This window comes from Camelina sativa, chromosome 2 (assembly GCF_000633955.1).
Source record: "Camelina sativa cultivar DH55 chromosome 2, Cs, whole genome shotgun sequence".
In the NCBI taxonomy this organism is placed as follows: domain Eukaryota; kingdom Viridiplantae; phylum Streptophyta; class Magnoliopsida; order Brassicales; family Brassicaceae; genus Camelina; species Camelina sativa.
The window spans coordinates 3472640-3488088 of NC_025686.1; the positions used below are offsets into that span (position 1 = coordinate 3472640).

The 15449-nt window shown below is 35.1% G+C and overlaps 2 protein-coding genes across 2 annotated transcripts; both read left to right on the top strand.

The window, feature by feature from the left end:
* On the top strand, nt 7755-8885 carry LOC104747937 (putative F-box only protein 15). The gene has a single exon (XM_010469646.2). It carries the CDS (start codon nt 7755-7757, stop codon nt 8877-8879), a length of 1125 nt encoding a protein of 374 aa, XP_010467948.1. The 3' UTR covers nt 8880-8885.
* LOC104716751 (putative F-box only protein 15) lies at nt 14002-15389 on the top strand. The gene has a single exon (XM_010434186.2). It carries the CDS (start codon nt 14042-14044, stop codon nt 15194-15196), a length of 1155 nt encoding a protein of 384 aa, XP_010432488.1. The 5' UTR covers nt 14002-14041; the 3' UTR covers nt 15197-15389.

Consider the following 15449-nt stretch of genomic DNA (forward strand, 5'->3'; position numbering starts at 1 on the left):
AATGAAATAATCAGTAACCGTGAGAAGATAGGTGGACCAGCTAGAGAAGACTGGACTTTCCGAGATTTTAGACACATGATAGCTGTATGTGATCTCCAAGATATACAATCAAGAGGGAATGCTTTCTCATGGGTTGGAGAACGTCACTCCCACACAATACAATGTTGTCTCGATAGGGCCATGTTCAACTCTCCGGGAGCTGCAAACTTCCCAAATCCAGAGGCACATTTTCTTGACTTTGCTGGATCCGATCATAGGCCTATTTTACTGGACTTAAATGACATGGTGAGACATAAAAGACGTATCTTCATGTTTGATAAACGTCTTTTAGACATACCACATTTTCAGATAGCAGTACGAGAAGGTTGGCTTACAGACGATGACAATGCAGGCATCTCAATTACTGAAAGGATAAAAAACTGCAGGCGAAGTATGGCAAAGTTAAAACGTGATCATCATCTTAATTCAGAAGAACGTATAGTCATGCATCAATCACGCCTAAATTTTGCAATGGAGAGTATAATACCATCTATAAGAAGATCAATCCCAAACTTGCAAGATGATTTGACAAAAGCCTATAGTGATGAAGAAAAGCACTGGCAACAAAAAAGCAGAAATCAATGGATGTCGGCAGGAGATCAAAACACCAGTTACTTTCATGCTTGTGCAAAAACACGCTTTGCTAAAAATTGGATTTCTTCTGTTTTAGACGCACATGGTAACTTATATCAGGGGGATCGGGAAATTGGTGCTCACGCCCAAGATTTCTTCTCAAATATCTACACGACAGCAAATCATCATGTATCACCCTCTGTTTTTGCGGATTTCAGACCTAGGGTTTCGGATGAGGCAAACAAAAATTTAACAAAAGATTTTACAAACAAAGAAATTTATAATGCAGTTAGCTCTATTGGTGATGATCGTGCTCCAGGTCCTGATGGATTAACAGCAAGGTTTTATAAGTCATGTTGGGAAATAGTTGGACCACAAGTAATACAAGAAGTACATACTTATTTCGACACAGGGACAATGAAACAGAGCATAAGCCATACAAATATTTGTATGATACCAAAGATTGAAAATCCTACAACTCTCTCGGACTACAGGCCTATATCATTATGCAATGTTCTATACAAGATTATTTCTAAATGCTTGGTTCAACGATTAAAGCCTCACTTGAACGCCATAGTCTAGGAGTCACAGGCAGCGTTTATTCCAGGACGATTAATACAGGACAATGTAATGATTGCTCACGAAGTAATGCATTCGCTGAAGGTCCGGACACGAGTCTCACAGAACTACATGGCAGTAAAAACAGACGTAACAAAAGCTTACGACAGAGTGGAGTGGAACTTCCTTGAGACTACTTTGAAAATCTTTGGTTTTTGTCCTAAATGGGTCAACTGGATCATGGCGGTTGTAACGACTGTGAATTACTCAGTCTTAATAAATGGAGCTCCCTATGGACATATACAACCAACAAGGGGAATCAGGCAAGGTGACCCATTATCACCATATCTTTTCATTCTCTGTTCGGACATTCTGAGTCATTTAATCAGCACAAGTGAACGGGAAGGAAAATTATGTGGCATTCGGATTGGTAATGGTGCACCAAGTATTACTCACCTGCAATTCGCTGATGATTGTTTATTTTTTTGCAAAGCAGATAAGAAAAACTGTCAAAATTTGAAAGATGTCTTTGATATTTATGAGTATTACTCGGGGCAACAGATAAATACATCAAAATCAATTATCACCTTTGGGAGTAGAGTTTATGGCCATACTCAGTCACGATTAAAATCAATCCTGGACATCCCTAATCATGGAGGAGGGGGGAAATATCTTGGCCTTCCAGAACAGTTTGGGCGGAGAAAGAAAGAAATGTTTGAATATATTGTCAAGAGAGTCAAAAAAACGTACAAAAATTGGACTGCTAAGAAATTATCCCAGCAGGAAAGGAAATTATGCTTAACTCAGTGGCCTTATCGATGCCGGTTTATGCTATGTCATGTTTCAAACTACCTATTGGAATCACATCTGAAATTGAAACTTTACTAATGCAATACTGGTGGGAATGGAGTTCAACACAGAGAGGTATTCCATGGATTGCTTGGAATAAATTAAAACGTTCAAAAAGAGAAGGTGGATTGGGATTTAGGGATCTAGCGAAGTTCAATGATGCTCTTTTGGCAAAACAAGCATGGAGGTTAATTCAATAGCCTAACTCTCTGTTTGCCAAAGTAATGAAGAATAGGTACTACCGGGATGAGTCTGTTTTAGATGCTGGACAAAGAAAAAAACAATCTTACGGGTGGTCATCTATTTTAATTGGTTTAGACATTATTAAGAAAGGTTCACGTTATATAGTGGGAGATGGTAAAACTGCTCGGATAGGATTGGATAACTTCATTCCAGTACACCCTCCTAGATCAGTCCAAACCACACCGCTGCACTCATCTACACCTTTAACACATTTCATCACTAAAAGGGGGGATACTCGCACATGGGACAATCAAAAATTACTTTCCTTTGTTCAACCCCTAGATCAAGAGATGATACAAAACGTTCACCTTTCACAAGTCGAATATCCGGACAAGCTAATTTGGAACTACACCCGATCAGGAGATTACACAGTTAAAACAGGATACTGGTTCATCACCCATTACCCTTTTGACCCAAGAGATGTCTTACCTACACCTCATGGTTCGATTGAGTTAAAAAACAAGATATGGAAGTTGCGCATTTTACCAAAAATCAAACATTTTCTATGGCGCATCCTATCGTTAGCAATACCAGTCACAACAAAACTTCGATCACGAGGTATGAACATCGATCCTATATGTCCACGTTGTCGCCAGACATAGGAAACAATACACCATGTGTTCTTCTCTTTCTTCTCTTGCCCCTTTGCGGTAATGGCATGGAGACAATCCAGTACACCTTCTTTAAACATCAATCAACTAAATTTGTCTACAGAGGAACTCATCACCCAACTGTTATTGTATAATTCGCAAACATCAAACATATATGATTCTCTTCTACCTTTTGTTTTAATCTGGCGCATATGGAAAGCACGAAACAATCAAGTTTTCAATAATTATCGTGAGAGTGTATCGAAAACAGTTCTACAGGCGAGGTCAGACACAAGGGATTGGATTAACAATTTGCATCATACTCATCCAACGGTACCTGTTACATGAACGCATAGAACTACCTGGCTACCGCCAATTTCTCCATTCATAAAATGCAACTTTGACGCGAGCAATGACCAGCACTCACACCAGTCAACTGGAGGATGGATATTTCGAAATCATCAGGGTAAACCCTTAGTGTGGGGTGCAACCAAACTATACCAAGTACGATCGTCCTTAGAGGCAGAAACATATGGATTGCTCACGGCTTTACAACAAGCATGGATTAGAGGATATCACTCAGTAATTTTTGAAGGAGACTGTGAAATTCTTATTAAAAAAGTAAATGGTCAGAGTGTTGATGTTTCTTTAACAAATCTTGTCCGTGACATAAAAACTTGGTCTTCAAAATTACAGCAAATTTTGTTTAATTTCACAAAGAGGAAATGTAATAGAGTGGCTCATAGTTTAGCTAAATTTGGTTGTTCAAATTCTGAATATTACACTGACTCTGTTGTACAGCCCTCATGGCTAGAACACACTATTTATAATGATCATTTATAATCAATATATATTTCATTTGAGAAAAAAAAAGAGAGTTAAGAAGTAGAAAAGGTGGTCTTGGGTTCTAGTGTTTAGGATTTCAGTTTTTGATTTTTTTTTTTTTTTATAAATTACTACAACGGCGTGTAAAATATATATTTTAAATTGTTCACAAAAAAGAATAGATCTATCTGTGTTTGCCACTTGAAGTGTTTATCTTCTGTAAGTAAATTTCACTATGAGTGTGGCTGGCTTGATTCGGTGGAAGAAATAATTAATTATGAAGCGTATGAGTAGATTGAAGTGGTGGGAAGAAGATAAGAATGTAGTTAGTTAACAACGTGTTTTGCGTTTCTTCTTCATTTAATATTTAAACAAACTCAATCGCTTCTAGTTATGTAGATTTATATATTTATTTATCTAGATGGTGACAAATTCAACAAAGTACCAAAATGTTTATTAGAACGTGTTCTTGTATTTCTTTCTTTAATTTTTAAATTATATGTTGGGGCCACATGGTATGAATGCAAGTATTCTGATTTGTATATTATTTTTAACTAAGACTCAGATCTTTCTGCGATGTCACGAGAAAGTATTTAAAAAAAAAAAAATTTAAAGTTATACATTATAAAATCATTTAAATATAATAGAATAGTTTGAATATATAAACATTAACATAAACCTTACTAAAATCCAACCATCAAAATAAAATTTTATAACAAAAAATATTATGTAGAATAGATATACTATTTAAAGTATTATAAATATATATAATATTTTATAAAAATTTATGGTAAAGAACTACAACTAAAAAATCTTAATAAAGTGATCCTGAGAATATTGAACTAATGGTTGTAATGAATAAATATAATTTTCTATTAAATAATTAGAATTAAAATATATTTAATAATGAGTGAAATTGTATCAAGGAAAATAAAAATTAAAATACACAACTTTTAAAAACAAAATAAAATAAATTTTAAATATTAAAGTAAGCGAAAGTTACGATAAATAGATGCAACTGTAAATTATATATTAAGTTTTATTAAATTTCTATATTGCTATAATCATTTCTAAAATTTTGGTTAAATTATAGAATAACATTAAATATTAGATATTAATATTCAAATTATTTAGATTCAATATAAAACAATGATTTGTTAGTTATTGATGAAGAGACAAATATATAGAAAGTTCAAAAGACATGACTATTTAAATAGACATACCTATTAAAACGAAAAGTTGTGATGAAAAAATATGAATAAAATTTAGTGAAAAGACGCAACTCTACAATTAACAGATGCAACTGTTTGAGTTTTTTAAAAACAAATAAAAACATTTTTTTTACAAAAAGTCGCAAATGTTGTTCGCATTTATCCAGATTGTTATTATTATTTTTAAATATTAAAATCTTTTTTAAACGGAAAATTACGATAAATAGACGCAACTGTAAATACTATATTAAGTTGTATTAAATTTCTTTATTGCTATAATCATTTCTAAAATTTTAGTTAGATTATAGAATAACGTTGAATATTAGATATTAATACAACCTTTGGTGGCATTTATTTGGAATGATATTATACAGGAAGAATTTATTTATTTTTAAAAGAGATTATAGAATAACATTGAATCAAGACAAGGGAATTCCATGGATCGCTTGGAAACGTTTGCAACACTCAAAAACATAAGGAGGATTAGGTTTAAAGATTTATCAAACTTTAATGATGCTTTGCTAGCAAAAAAAGCATGGAGAATTATACAACACCCTGACACTTTATTTGCAAAAGTATACAAAGCTAGGTATTTCTAAGATGACACTATCTTCGACGCAAAACAGAGGAAAAATCAGTCATATGGTTGGGCTTTAATACTAGAGGGGCTAAAAATAATCAAGCTCCGTTCGAGATACATATTGGGAGATGGTGAAGATATCCGTGTTAACAAAGATAATATCACTACAACTCATCTACCAAGGCCTATCCACACGATTAACACAACTACAAACACAAAACTCATTGACTATATCACAAAGAATGGCACTCACCGGCGATGGAATGAAGAATTGATTGCGGATACTATCCAACCGGAGGATCAGAGTCATCTACTCAATATATACCTCCCACGCATACCATGTGCAGACAGGTTAGTATGGAACTATACAAAGTCGGGTTTCTATACGGTTAGATCAGGTTATTGGCTATCAATGCACAACCCAAATCAACATAACAACTTGCCTCCCATACCCCATGGATCCATCATACTCAAAAACAAAATATGGAAACTTAATATTCTCTCCAACGTAAAACACTTTTTATGGCGGTTATTATCCAAAGCTATACCAACCATTACCCGTTTAAACACTAGGGAAATGCATCTAGATCCAGTTTGTCCTAGATGTTTTCAGAATGTTGAAACCATTGAACATATTATGTTTTCCTGTCCTTATTCACAATCTATATGGGAACTAGCCAATATCCCAATAACCATTCTCTACTCTATATCTTTGAATTGTAAAATATTGCTAGAAGGAATATTTGAACTCCAAACGGAAGACGATATATCTACACAAACAAAACTACTACCTTTTTGGCTCCTCTGGCACATCTGGAAATCCCGGAATAACTTCATCTTCAATGGCATCCAAGATAATCCGAATAACATAATCATAAGAGCTAAGGCTGATGTTTGAGATTGGATTCACAATAATGACAATTTAGGGGTCATTCATACAGTATCAAGTGACACAACCAATCACCATTCGACACAGACATATACGTCTTCATTTAAATGTAACTATGATGCAGTTTTTGATCACCTAACAAATCAAGCAAAGAGCATGGATAATACGAACTCATGATGGAATTGCATTAAATTGGGGATCAAGTCGACTAAACTCTGTATCTTCACCGTTGGAGGCTGAATCTAAGGCGCTACTGACTGCAATGCAACAATGCTGGATTCGAGGGCTAAGGAATGTTATCTTTGAATGAGATTGCGAGAATTTCATCAAGATTGTTAATAATTTTTTTATTGATATCTCCATTGGTGCTATCAACCAGGATATTATCTATTGGTCAAGTTGGTTTAATAATGTCTCTTTTGTTTATTGCCCTAGAACTTGTAATAAATCAGCTCATCTACTTGCTAGATATGGTAGCCTACAAACATCTTTTTATTCTGAATGTTTTACACCTCCATGTTGCCTCTCCAACCAGTTGTATGAAGACTATTCAAATTCATTAATATAAATTTACTTATGACAGAAAAACAAAATATAGAATAACGTTGAATATTAGATATTAATACAACTTTTGGTAGCATTTATTTGGAATGATATTATATAGGAGGAATTTATTTACTTTTAAAAGAATGAATGCTAGAGAATAATTTAGAAAGCTGTAAAAACCGCTGAGATTAAAATTTTATATTATTTTCTGTCATGACAAAAAAAAATGAAAACAGTTCAAACAGACAAATATATATAGTTTTCAAAAGATATGAATATTCGAATAAACACAACTCTACAATGAATAGTTGCAACTTTACGAAAAAACTGTTACAATAAACAATCCCAACTTTTTGTAAAATACACAATTTAATTTTTCTAAAGATTTTTTTGAAAAATTATCCAAAAAGTACAACTGAAAAAACACAACTTTTGGTGGCATTTATTCGGATTGCTATAAGATTTGAGAATATTGGTATCAATTGTTACATGAGATGAGAGGCTCTTATATAGCCGATACAATTGATTAACCAATAGTAAACCAAATTTTAACCAATACTAAACCGGTACACATTTGATTTCTCTAATATGCATATATATGAATATTTTGAGATAAATAATCTCTATTTTCTAAAATTGTATAGTTTTCTTCTTTTGTCAAAAGTATTTTTTATACACATCAGAATATTAGAAAAAAAAATTCTGAACCGCTTAACATTATTGGTTTACATTAATTGGATTGGATTATTTGGTTCGGTTGATCACGCTTAAAGTCTTAAACCTAACTTAAAAAGGAAACAAGAAAACTTATCAATCAAGGAAACACATCTCTCTGTTTCAATCAAACGTTCATGGCTTCTTCGAAGCATTTGTTGCGGTTTTTGCCATTTGAGCTAATAGAAGAAATACTAATGAGGACTCCTGCTGAGTCTTTGAACCGATTCAAGTCGGCGTGCAAGCAATGGTACGATCTCATCACCGACAAGAGATTCATGTACAATCACTTGGATCGCTCTTCGCAACGTTTCATAAGGATCGATGATCGTCAGACGGTTCAAATCATGGAACCGGTGACCGGAATCCATAAAGATTCACCACTCCCAGACGTGTTTCGCTATCCACATTCGTTTGCTTCTATGGTTCATTGTGATGGACTCATGCTGTGTTTCGGTGGTCACCCGATTTACGATAGAGAAAGAGACGTCGATCTCGCAGTTTGGAATCCGGTGACGAGTAAAATCAAACGGATCGAACCCTTGGTCTGCTACTCTAAATCTGATTACTTTGGGATTGGATACGACAATACGTGTCGCCATAACTACAAGATCTTGAGGTTTTCTGGTCCTCTGTCTTATGATGATCTAGAAGAGTGTGAGATATATGAATTCAAGTCTGATTCGTGGAGAACTCTTGATGCTAAGTTCGATTGGTATGTTGATCCTCAGTGCAAAGGTGTGTCAGTGAAGGGTAATATGTATTGGATGGCTGACACATATGTTCTAAGTTTTGATTTCACCATGGAAACGTTCAAGAACCTATGTGTCTGTACTCCTTTCCGCGAGACTAGACGATTAGGCTGTTTCAGTGGAGATAGGCTCTCTTTATTACTACAGCATGATGAGGAAGAAGTATCAACGGAGATTGAGGTGTGGGTGACAAACAAATTGAGTGATGGAGTTGTTTCGTTTACCAAATATTTTAATGTCACTAGCCCTCAGCTTCCGTTGTTACAGTACCATACTGATATGGCTCTTCCGGGATACTCCATTGGAAATCACAAAATTATCATGGCATGGTGCGAAGGATATGTCAAGGAAGATGATGATAAGTGGTTTACTTGCATCACTTTTTACCAAATTGGTCAAGGTGGCATCAGAAAACAAATCGAGACAGGACGACATGGATCTCATCACTACGGTGACCCGTTTATTTGTAGCTATGTGTACGTTCCAAGTCTGATTCCGATTCCAGACTAAGAAGGTTGCTTGGTGTTCTTAAAACTCTTTTTTTTTTTCTTCTTCTTCGTTGTGTTTATTTATTTTTGATCAAGGATCATCCTTTTACTATGTATTTATCAACTATATTACTATACTGCAGATGTTATTGGCTGTAATGATCTTCGAGGACTAAGTAAAAATCATATTAAAAAATGACCAGTTTCAATATTTAAAGACCAAAAGTTTTAGTCTAATGTTGGTAGCCTGGATGAACAATGACCTTCTTAAACAAATAAAAATCCAAAATTTTCAAAACCCATTTCCTAAAACTTACATTTTTTGACAATCTGAGGTTCTCTTCTCAAAAGATCATCTTTTACAAACTCAAGAGTAATTAAGGGTTGCTCCATCAGTAAAGACCCAAAACCATCGAAGAAGACCATACTCGAGAAACCCTTCGTGGGCATCAAAACTCTAATATAAGATATTGAAGTTGCTTACACTCTGCATAATCAATCTATATCGCATTTTTCTCTTCTTTGTTCATGCTTGTAGGAGGGATGCTGTGAGTAAGAGCATTCATATACTAAAGATGTCAATATGGTCGATGTTCTTGTTAGTCTTAGAAAATCCCATATACTATATCCAATATAAGGTTGTAGAATTGAATGATTAGTACATAATGCATAACCTGAATGTTAGTGATATATATACCTTTGTGATACTTAAGTTTGAAGAAGAAATTAGAGATATGAGTTAGAGATGACATATAGTGATCGAGAAGAATTTCATTCATTCATCAAATAATAAAACAAGAAGATAAGTAACTACCAACTTTACAAACATGGATTTGCGTTTGAGCAGAACGCCAGCTCCAACAGCTCAAAAGAATCAGTGACTCCTAGCTAGGTACTAGTGATGAAGCAAACCCCAAATCTATCCGACAAATATCCCTCGGCTTGGGCTGCTTGGAGTTTTCTCTTCTTGATATACTTAGCTTTTTTTGCTTGATCACAAGTAAGTGTGATTCAAGGTTAATGAGATGGTTCCTCAACTCGTCACCCGACAAACCCTTGAGGTTTGGGAAGTCGTAGAGATCAGAGGCGTGATTCTTCCTCTTGTGATCACTTAACCCATTGAACTTTCCAATGATCTCTGGTATGGCTCGTGGGTTATCTTGAGGCTCAGGCCAGACATGGAGATCTTTGTCAGGGCCATAACAGATGAAACCGACAGAGTTGCCGCAAAGAACAGAGAGCTCTGTTGCTTTTTTCTTAAAAGTAGGAAATATCTGTTTGAAAAATTTCTTCTTCGCCTTCTTCAAATCATCATCACCACCGGACTTGTTTGGAATTTTATCACAAGGAGCGATGTTTAAAGGTAGAGAAGACGAACGTAACTCTGATTCGGAAGGTATTACACGAGAGTTATCAGTGGCCGGAAAATAATCGCCGCAAGAAAGCCCTAACATGAGAGGAGAAGAATCCGAAACACTAAAAACCTTGGAAGCAGCAGCACTAGATCCCAAACTGGAAACAACAGTTTCGTGAGAGCCACGGAAAACGTAACCCGGCTCTCCAAACCCTAATCGATCATCCGAAGAAGCCGCCACCTTGCGGTTTGAGATGATGGCGGCAGCGTTGTCTGAAACCCTGAGATGATCATTGAGCTTCTTCGAGTTTCCTCTTATTTTCAATGTAGTCATCTTTTTTTGCCTGATCCCAACTAAGTGGGAGTTAAGCTTAGCGAGATGTTTAAGCAATTCTTCATCCGACAAACCCTTGAGATATGGCAAGTTGAAGAGATCGGAGGCGTGACTCATCCTCATGTGATCGCTCAACGCATTGAAACTTCCCAACGATCTCCGGTAAGGCTTGTGGGTTATCTTGAGGCTCAGGCCAGACATGGAGATCGTTGTCGGGACCGTAACAGATGAAACCAACAGAGTTGCCGCAAAGAACCGAGAGCTCTGTCGCTTTCTTCTTAAAAGCAGGAAATATTTGTTTGAAATAGTTCTTCTTCCTCTTCAAATCATCATCACCACCAACTTTATCACGAGGAGCCATAAGTTTCGAGCGGGGTAGAGAGAAAGAGAGAATAATGTAATAATAATGGGAAGTGAAACAAAAGCTAGAGAAGGCTGTGTAATATAATAGAGAGACTCCCACAACGGCCATAATTCAGTGACAAGATCTTCCTAATTAATTAGTTTTTCCTTTATTACATACGTAAGATTATCTAATTTTCCATAAGAATAACGACGGTTTTACTATGTTTCCTTTTTTGATTAGCTAAGAATATATAAGATTTCCTTTTCCATACGAATATTCACGGTGTTGATACCTTTTTCCTTTTTAAGCTATTGACTTTGGGAGTTCTGTCTTTGAGTGTGTTGTTTGATAGGTTTTGAATCCGATTATGTTAGTTTGTGTCTCTTTGCATTAGTCATGTGCGAAATTTGGTGACTTTTTTGTTCATATGCAGAGAGATTGGGACTCACAAACTGAATTTAGAGGTTGTTCTTTAGTAATGTTTATCATCGCTCACATTTGGACTCAAAACTGATGCTAGAGGTAGGTTTGGATTATGTAAATGTTTTAAATCTATAACATTTATCTTACACAAGTCTCTTTTAGTATCAAAATCTGCGTTTGGTAGCTATAGTCATGAGGAAATTTGGTTACTTCTGTTTTGATTCATAGAGATTCGAATTTGGTGACTCATTGTCTTTTCTTGAACAGATTGTTTGGTTCTAACTTCTTCATATGATTGACTTGATGCATTGTGTCTGAAACCTACAAAGACAGAAGAAGTATACCAGGGCCGTGTTGGGAGTGCTCAATACGTTGCTCCTGAGGTTTTAAGTGGTAGTTATGGGAAAGAAGCAAACGTTTGGAGTGCAGGGATTATTTTGTACATGCTGCTCTGTTGCAAATCTCACTATGTAGCCGGTAAAAACTTAGAGCTACTGGATTTGTGTCTTCCTGTTGTTTGATCTGTACGTATTTTATATAGGTTTATGTTGTGCATACATTGTAGAAACTAAAGAAGAGCTTCTCAAAGAAGTATTGAGGGGCCAAATTGATTATGAAAGCAAACCATTGTCTTTGATATCTGTGAAGGCAAAACATCTTGTCAAAAAAAGATGCTTACTACAACCCCCAAGGAACGGTTCTCTGCTGCAGATGTTCTTGGTAAGTTCCTTTAATTCTCTTTTCTAGATAGTTCTAGAGCCAATACAGATGTTCTGTCTGTTTGTGATTCTAAAGAACTCAAATTAGATGGGGCCATCATTGTTAGTGTTTGGTCGGTGGGATTTAGGTGAGTTCCAAAAGAAGTTTCAAGAATCCAGAACTATGTCAATCTTGAAGTCGATACCAATAATGTAAGTAACTAAACCAATATTAACCAATACTAAACCGGTACACATTTGATTACTCTAATATGCATGGACTAGGTAACAACCCGCACTATGTACGGGATAATCTATGCAGATAATATTAGAGTTATGAATAAAGTTATTTTCAAGTATCTAAAATGTGTTTGTGTAAAAAAAACCGTGAGAATATGTTTAGATCATCAAACTATTATGTATAACCTAAATATATGTATAAGCAGCTCTTTCTTCAATTTATGCAAAAAAAAAAAATTTTAACTTTTTTTTTTAATTTTGGATAAGAATATGTTCAATCTGTGAAATATTATATCAATAGTATTAAATATGTCAATTCCCTATAATACTGATTATTGTGATGATTTTATTTAAGAAAAATTTATATATGTGAATAGTAATCCATTTTTTTAATAGGTGAATAAATTATGTTTTTAAAAACGTTTTAGATCTAATAATTTTATAGTTAAATAATTAAATATGTTATAAAAATGATTGAAATAAATTTTAAAATTGAAATGTTTTATTTTTTTAGTTAATTAAAAAGGAATATTCCTTAACCATTCAATAGCAATTATGTGTAAATATCCATAAAATGAGGGTAATAAATTTATTGTTGTCTTGAGCTCTCTAACGACGACACATCAACATTTTCTTGAGAATGTTTCTCTATTAATATAGAGGGGATATTGAGATTTGATAATCTCTATTTTCTAAAATTGTATAGTTTTCTTGTTGAAAAAACCCGAAAAATATGCCATCTAATTTTTTTTTAGCCGTTTAATTCCTCTAGTTATTAAATTTACCAAAAAATACTTGGTTTAATTTACGTTGTCTTTAAAAACCTTCATCTTATTAATAACGGTAGATCCATACTTACGACATAACGACTGTTAACTCTAATGACGGAAATGTTAATCAGGGTTAAAATATAACCCCACATGATTAATTAGAGGGAACTAAAGACATTGTTGCTCTCTTCTTCTTCCCTCAAATAGATTTCGAGTTTGAGATAGCTAGAACCCTAAATTTTCAGGAAATCAAATTTGGTTTGAGAGAATATAGATTTCGAGTTTGAGATAGCTAGAACCCTAAATTTTCAGGAAATCAAATTTGGTTTGAGAGAATGGTGAGCCAAAGTTTGAAGTCGATTCTTGCAACGAACACACCACATCTCTCAGTCGATTATTGCAACGAACACACCACACAATCAGATGGCAACTATCATCACAATCAAAGGAATTCGGGATTTGAAGTTTGAGAAGAAAAATTGCTTTTTAGGGTTCTAGGGTTTTATCTAAAACTCGAATTCGATTTGGGGGAAGAAAAGGAGGACAAAATGTCTTTAGTTCCCTCTAATTAAACACGTGGGGTTATGTTTTAATCCTGGTTAACATTTCTGTCATTAAAATTAACAGTCGTTATGTCGTAAGGATGGACTACCATTATTAATAAGATGAAGGTTTTTAAAGATAACAGAAATTAAACCAGATATTTTTTGGGAATTTAATAACTAAAGGAATTAAACGGTCAAAAAAAATTAGATGGTGTATTTTTCAGGTTTTTTTCCCATTCTTGTTTTCATGATTTGTCAAAAGTATTTTTATACACATGAGAAGAATATTAGAAAAAAAAACACTGAACCGCTCAACATTATTGGTTTACTTTAATTCGATTGGTATGTTTGGTTCGGTTGATCACGATATCCTAACTAAAAAGGTATAGCGCAAGTCTTAAACCTAACTAAAAAGGGGAACGAGAAACCTTATCAATCAAGAAACCACATCTCTCTGTTTCCAATCAAGCGTTCATGGCTTCTTCTTGGAAGCGTTTGTTGCCACCTGAGCTAATAGAAGAGATACTAATCAGGACTCCTGCTGAGTCTTTGAACCGATTCAAGTCGACGTGCAAGCAATGGTACGATCTCATCACCGACAAAAGATTCATGTACAATCACTTGGATCGCTCTCCGCAACGTTTCATAAGGATCGATGATGGTCAGACGGTTCAAATCATGGATCCGGTGACCGGAATCCATAAAGATTCACCAGTCCCAGACGTGTTCCGTTATCCACATTCGCTTCTTGATTCTATGGTTCACTGTGATGGACTCATGCTGTGTTTCGGTGGTTACCCGATTTACGATAGAGAAAGAGACGTCGATCTTGCAGTTTGGAATCCGGTTACGAGTAAAATCAAATGGATCGAACCGTTGGTCTGTTACTCTGAAACTGATTACTTTGGGATTGGATACGACAATACGTGTCGCCATAACTACAAGATCTTGAGGTTTTCTGGTCCTCTGACTTTTGATGATCCAGAACAGTGTGAGATCTATGAATTCAAGTCTGATTCGTGGAGAACTGTTGATGCTAAGTTCGATTGGGATGTTGATCCTCAGTGCAAAGGTGTGTCAGTGAATGGTAATATGTATTGGGTTACTGATGCTGCGCCTGTATATAATCAAATGCAAGGGTTTATTCTAAGTTTTGATTTCACCATGGAAACGTTCAAGAACCTATGTGTTTGTCCTCCTTTCCACGAGACTAGACAATTAGCCTGTTTCAGTGGAGATAGGCTCTCTTTATTACTACAAGATATACAACATGGTATCGAAGATGTATCAACTGAGATTGAGGTGTGGGTGACAAACAAGTTGACTGATGGAGTTGTGTCGTTTACCAAATATTTTAATGTCACTAGCCCTCAGCTTCCGTTGTTACAGTTCCATACTGATACGGCTCGTCCGGGATACTCCATTGGAAATCACAAAAACATCATGGCATGGTGCGAAGAAAAAGTCAAGGAAGACGATGATACGTGGGGTGCTTGCATCACTTTTTACCAAATTGATCAAGGTGGGATCAGAAAACAAATCGAGACAGGACGACATGGATATTACTTCGGTGACCCGATTATTTGTAGCTATGTGTACGTTCCAAGTCTGATTCCGGTTCCAGACTAAGAAGGTTGTTCTGTGTTCTTGAAACTCTGTTTTTTTTTATTTTTCTTTGTGTTTATTTATCGTTGATCAAGGATCATCCTTCTACCATGTATTTTGGCATCAACTATGTTACTGTACTGCAGATGTTATTGACATAGACTAAGTTTTCAATTCTGTTATGATCTTGGCAAGTTTTACGTTTTGGTCCACAGTAGTATGTGTATCAGAATCACTCAAAACAGACATGTAACTAATTAATAAAAAAAAAAAAAAA